The sequence below is a fragment of the Dermacentor albipictus genome, chromosome 3 (genome assembly GCF_038994185.2).
Source record: "Dermacentor albipictus isolate Rhodes 1998 colony chromosome 3, USDA_Dalb.pri_finalv2, whole genome shotgun sequence".
Lineage (NCBI taxonomy): Eukaryota > Metazoa > Arthropoda > Arachnida > Ixodida > Ixodidae > Dermacentor > Dermacentor albipictus.
In genome coordinates, this window is record NC_091823.1 from 57,899,214 (window position 1) to 57,905,858 (window position 6,645).

Sequence of the window (6,645 nt, forward strand, 5' to 3'; positions counted from 1 at the left end):
CTGCATATTATCTGCACTGTGCGTCTCAATGTTCTCAATGAATGAATGAATGAATGAATGAATGAATGAATGAATGAATGAATGAATGAATGAATGAATGAATGAATGAATGAATGAATGAATGAATAGTTATGTATTTGAGAGAGCAGATGAGCTTATTCATGCAAGCCTGAACGCACCGCCTGCTTTTCTCGCAAATATCGGACAAATCAAGGCGGTACGAAGCTTTCAGGTTGATCAAGGTTCAGCAACGACGTATTGGATTTGCATAAAGGTTAGTAATTGCCATTATCATGTTAACAAGACCAAGATTTGGCTTGCATGATTTAGTTCTCCTTCCACATGCGCTGAAAACGAGAATTTTCAGGCATAACATGGACCATATGCTTACTTGTGTTAAAAAAATCACTCGATCCGTACTTGTGCTTTCGGGCCATGTTTGACTTTAATCGTAAGGTCTGAAGCTAAACACGAAATTTCAGCCAGTATCATGCACTGTTCTTTAAATACATTAGTAGAGTAAACATCTTCTACATCCTTCTAATAAATTCACTGCTTATTCCTCACTTGCGTGGATACTATAGACGAACGTCACACAATTCGGCAGATCCGACACGCTATGTTAGCCTACATTATAGGGTTTCAAAACGCCTAGATTATTTATAATGCGCTCTCCAGTTCTGGATATATAGCGACTTTAGAACATCTTGCGAAAACTTAGCCACTTTGTTTCCGTTGAGCAACGTGCTAAAAAAACGTTGATGGCCAGCCATTTTTAAGGAATGCTGCATATATCGCTTGCTTTCAGCTATTTTTTATCGTAGTGCGAAGGCAAAAGCACTGCCCATCCAACACACTTTCTCCCCATCACCGCAAATAAACATGTCTTCGTGAATTGCATTCGAGCGTTTGAGCATTGTTTAGGTGCTTCGCGATGCCTTGATTTGCAGGCTCGTGCCAGAATTCGATCCGAAAAGCACATTTGCCTTACGCCTTCGATGAATAGTCGGGACAGTGTGCGCATGCGAGGGAAGCCTCCCCCTCCCCCTTTTTTTTCTTTGCAACGTACATCCCATTGCGATTTTGCGCTACTGAAGCTTAAAAGGCATCGTCGATTTTTCAACAAAACAGCTGCAAGTTCCACCATTTCCTAGAATTTGACTGACGAATCGAACTGTCAGTTAGGCACCAAAGCGTCGGCGACCAACTAAAGGTGCCTGACTTGCAAGTAAAGAGTTATCGCTCCAAGACAACGCCGGTAGGCATGCTTTACGCTAATGATATACGCGTATTCGCTATGACTAGTTTTAATAGATCAACTGGCACGTTAGCACTCGTCAGTGTTTAAGTAACTGATAACATCTAGTCGTGAATTACGAATCCAGTCGTTTCTCCTGTTACTGTTTTGTGCAGCCCTAATCAGCGCGTCAACAGAAGTGCAGTTTTACAGGTGGCTAGAGTTGTTGTTATTTTGTTACGCGTCATCAAAGTTGCCCGTTCTTCAAAACGAACTTCACCGAAATAACCCGCCGAACGACTCAGCTGCACTTACTGCTTAGAGTTATCTTATATTGTCGTTTTCTCACACACTACATTCGAGCCACAGAATTATTGAAATTATTGCCCACCTGCATTAGGGAAATGACTGCTCGCTTGTGTTTCAGAGGCGGACGGACCTATTGAAAATGGGAAGCACACATATCTCCAAAGACTTGCAATCAATTTTCAGGTAAGCACATAAGTTGATAGTAATGTAAATTATAGACCAATAATGTAAATTATAGACCAAAGGTGTGCTGTATGCTGAGCAATCTGTTTCGTACTTCAACACCTTGTGTAGCAGGTACGAATTCCGACAGTAAGTACTGTCGTCACGTTGTAATGACGGTGGAGAACCAGTGAGTGATGAAGCTGTGACTCACGACTCCAGCTCCTTCGTGGGCGAAATTGTCCCCTAAAAGCGAGTAAAACTCACAGTGCGCCAACAGTGGTGAACGCAATCGACGGACGTTGATTGACGGACGTTGAAGTACGACTCAAGTGCGTCGTCTATGTTATGCGAGACTGATAGCACGTTCGCCGGTGTTCGCGTACGTTCCAGAATGCACACTGCTATTCTCGTCGACCGCGCAATCGAATTGGAAAAGATGGTTTCGCTATGCCAGTATCGGCTGCAACAACTGGGAAAGTTCTCACACGTGTAGGCGCGTCTTGAGCCGTACGATAACCTTGTAGCAGCGGTTAGTCAGCAAAAGAATGGTCACCGGGAAAAGATAAACCATGTACGCAGTCGATATAATGAGTTGGGCTTTGTAGACGCCGTGTTCCAGTGTGTGGACTGCAAAACAACGCGATATTCGTGCTTAGCATTTGGCGTCGTTGCTGAGAGGTAACTGGCGAATTGCAGCAACTGTGCGTCAGCATTGTAGCCAAGGGAAAGAGGATTTGTTCACAGGAATGAGGATAGACAAGTTCGCCGAGGCAAGCGAACACTGCTACACTGCAGCGTAAAACAAGGCAGGGAAGCACAATTTTAAAAAAAACACGATCAGAAGTAAGGAAAGAGGCTCAACGCTTTTACTAATACACCACCGAACGAAAGGAATAAGGGCAGCGGAGAGGCTAGATTTTTAGTTCGGACACAACCATATGAAGAAAATAGACACTGATGCTAGAGAAATGGCACAGAAAATTAACAGTTACGTTTGATTGAAATAATTAGTAACAGTGAAATGAATTGAACGAAAATACAACTTGCCACTGAATGGAGTCAAACCCACAGTCTAAACGTTACGCGTGCGGGGCTTTAGCTACCGCAGCGGTCAGCCTCACGTAGCTAGCACAGCGAGTATGGCATTGAGCAGCTCGGCTTGAGGTAGCAGGTTCGATCCCAGCCACGGCGGCTGCATTCTGATGGTGGCGTAAATGAAAAACACTCGCGTATTTAGATTGATGTGCACGTTAAACAGCCCTAAGTGGTCAAAATTAGTGCGGAGTCCCCTATCACAAGAGCGTGCCTCATAAGCAAATCGTGGTTCTGGCACATGAAGAACCAGAGTTTGAATTTACACCGAACATGCCCTGTTCTACTTGTACACGTGTCTAGCGACGAGAATATTCTAACCTCGCCCTTTTTCTCCAGGGTAATCGATGAGAACAAGGCTGCAATGGTGGGTTCTCTCAAGGAACTGGTCTCCATTCCAAGCGTGTCGGCGCAGACCAAACATCGAGCGGACGTTAAACGCTGCATCGACTGGACTAAAAAGGCACGTCAGTAGTTGCAGATCGAGGCTCATAAAATTGTCTCAATGGGAACAGCATTGTTTCCATGTCGCAAACGTGGGAACAGCACTGTTAGCCAGCGATGTTCAGCGCAACAAGATGGGTACAACTTTCTTGTACGTCCGGCGAGGTTTAACGCGACCCGGGCTCAGGTCTCCCACGGGGGAACGTCAAGGCCCTCCCTCAACGCCGCCTCACGGGCTTGCTGGACAGCCCACGTCTGCATTCCGAGGTCTGAGCTGCGCAGAGCGGCGCCCCACCTCGATGGCAGGGTCTCCGGAGCAACTGCCACTCTTCCTCTAACTGCATTGCATTCCCACAGCATGTGTTTGAGTGTTTCTGGTCCTTCCTGGCACAATTTCCACGTGTCGTCCTGATGCTTATCTGGGAAGATACGTTTCAAACAGAATGGATTAGGGCAGGTGTTCGTCTGGAGCTGTCTCCAGGCGACGGCCTGCCTCCTGTTCAATTTAGGACTCGGGGGTGGGTATATCCTCCTGGCGTTTAGATATGCACTGGCTATGTCGTTGTATCTGGTGAGTTTGTCCCGTTTTGCGCGAGGAGTGTTCGCTATCGTGCGAGAGGCGTTGCCCTGTTCGGCGCGGCGGGTCATGTCTCGCGCCGTCTCGTTTAGGTTCGGGAGCGCGTCGCTTTCCGTGGTGACGTGCGCGGGGAACCATATCATCCTCGAGCTCGCGGTTTTGTATCTGCCCGCTTTGGCCAGAATGGACAGGGCTTCCTTGAAAATTCTACCTTTGGCGTAATTCTTTACTGCCGTTTGCGAGTCGCTTAGTACGGCTTCGCAATCCTGTTACGTGAGGGCCAGCGCGATCGCTACTTCCTCCGCTATTTCTGAGCGTTTGGTGTATACACTGCATGCGATTCTGATTTTGGAGTTTGTGTCTATGTCTATGGCGGAGTATTTTTGGCCATTCGGATATTCGGCTGCGTCGACAAAGCGCGCGTTTCTCTCCCTGCCGAATGAATGGAGCACTGCCTCGGTAGTAATCGGGGTGCACGTTTCTTGGGATGTTTGCCACCGTAACGGTGTCTCTGATTTTGTTGGGAATTTGCATTTTCTGGCCGTGCTGGTTGTAGTACCTTATGCCGAGCTTGTTCATAATGTGCCTTCCCGTCGTGGTGGTCGACGGGCGTTCGAGCTGCGAGATGCGTTGTGCTTCGGCTATTTCTTCCAGGGTGTTGTGTATGCCCAGCTGAGCCAGGAGCTCAGTGCTCGTCGATTTCGGGAGGCCCAGGGCTATCTTGTACGTTTTCATTATGAGCGTGTTGATCTTGTTCTTTTCCGCGACGCACCAGTTGTGGTAGGCGGCTACGTAGGCGATGTGGCTGACAACTAAGGAGTGGATCAGTCGAATGACGTTTTCTTCCTTCATGCCCGCGTGTGTGTTGGTTATCCTCTTTATGAGTCTCATGGCGCTGGTGACTTTGCCTGCGATCTTCCTCACGGTTTCGCCGTTAGCTCCGTTGGCCTCAATGATAATTCCGAGGATTTTTATCTTGTTTACTTTGGGGATTGCATTTCCGTCTTGAGTGTATGCAGGCCGATTTCCTCGTACTCCCGGGGATACCGTGTAGCTCTTTGGTGGCATGCCTCTGCGCGTGGGCCAGTAAAGGAGTAGTTCGGACTTGCTCGGGGAGCATTTGAGGCCCGTTCCTTGAAGATACTCTTCGACTTTGTGGATGGCCGTTTGTAGTGCGTTCTCAATTTCACCGTCACTGCCGCGGTCCACCCAAATCATTATATCGTCTGCGTATATAAGATTGTGGATTCCTTCGATTTCTCGTAGTTTGCTGGGGAGACCCAGCATAAGTAAGTTGAAAAGGAGCGGAGATATAACTGAGCCCCAGTGTTCTATTCTTTACTTTAACTGCTGAATTGTTCGGTCATAAGAGCCCCAGTTCAGCTTGCCTTAAAACAGTTGGTGCCGTCTGCTTTTTGTGCAGCGTAAATGCAAAAATAATATTTAATATAATTAGTAGTAGTAGTAGTAGTAGTAGTAGTAGTAGTAGTAGTAGTAGTAGTAGTAGTAGTAGTAGTAGTAGTAGTAGTAGTAAATGAATATTCGCATATAAGACACAATTAGCAGTTGCAGTTTCAAGAAGAGATCACGTTCTCAACAGATCACCTTCAATGTTAAATCACCATCGCTGTTTATTTTTCTCACTACAAATGTAATCCCACCCCTTATGTAACACCCCCTGAAATGGGGGCCTTTAAGGAATAAAACTGAACTGAACTGAACTGAAATTTGAACAGGTGGATGAACACAATTTTTCATAAAGGTGGACATCTCTGTCTGTATCGAATTCTGCAAAAAGACAGTCTATAAGAAGCCCTAGGCTCTTTTGAACCCTTTAGAAAAGCGGGGGCCGAGAACATTTATCGCACTTTCTTTGGCGTCGCACCCCAGTGCCACTGGCGGATTGGCACACGTTTGTTGGAGCAGTTGCAGGATTCTTTAAGATATACTGTGTGGCTTTATTGACTGCGTATGTTACCCGCCATGATAACTTAGCGGCTATGACGTGGCGCTGCTCAGCTTTATGTCGCGGGTTCGAGGCCGAATTCAAAGAACCTCAGGGCGTCAAAATTAAGTCGGGGCCTCCCATTGGGTTGTGCCTTGTTATGTGCGCGTAAAAGCCCACAGTTAAATTTTCATTCTACGGTAAGGACCTATATGGCTTTCTTCGACAGAATGATTAAACGTCCTCCGAATTTCACGCTGAGCGCTAGCTTCTTCCACATCCCGATCCAACGGCGCGCCTGACGCACGCTTGTCCATTATATCACGGACAACCGGGATAGTCAGTAATCAATCAAGTACGGCAGCCGCTCAAAACAGACGCGGAGCGTCCGCCCTGTTTATTTCCTTCTCCTCGTCGCGTTTTGCCCAGCCTTGCAGTGTTACTTGCAATGTTCATTATGGAGCGCGGGGGCACACGGCCACCGTCTGTCTCGCACTCAACTGAGGTGCACGTGATCTTGGATGGAAACGAAAAACGTGTCCTTACGTGTGTTCTCGTGCACACAACAGCAACTAGGTCCGCATTCTTACTTTGCATATCTCGCTGCAACTGCATTCACTTTTCTATTTATATGAAAAATGTTTTCCACTGTACAAGTTTACCTACGATCTTTATATATCTTGTCCCAACTACATTCACCTCGCCGTGGAGACGCCACGCTTTTGTATCGACTCTGGTTGGGCGTTGCCTTCACTAAAGCCTATGCATTCCGCATAGGGATGACCGACACCGCAACCTGTGACCACTGGGGCCATGGCGAATCAATTGACCATATTTTGTGCGCTTGCCCGCAGTACAGTCCACAGAGGGAATGCC

General features: G+C 47.1%; 1 protein-coding gene across 1 annotated transcript in view; it reads left to right on the forward strand.

Moving 5' to 3' along the window:
- Positions 1-1,105: 1,105 nt before the first annotated feature.
- Positions 1,106-6,645, forward strand: part of LOC135898688 (cytosolic non-specific dipeptidase-like) — a 32,884-nt gene continuing 27,344 nt past the window's right edge. The window contains exons 1-3 of the mRNA XM_065427785.1: positions 1,106-1,258; positions 1,665-1,729; positions 3,143-3,266. Of these exons, the coding sequence (XP_065283857.1) occupies positions 1,686-1,729; positions 3,143-3,266 (168 nt within the window). The 5' untranslated portion in view covers positions 1,106-1,258; positions 1,665-1,685. The remainder of the gene's footprint in view (positions 1,259-1,664; positions 1,730-3,142; positions 3,267-6,645) is intronic.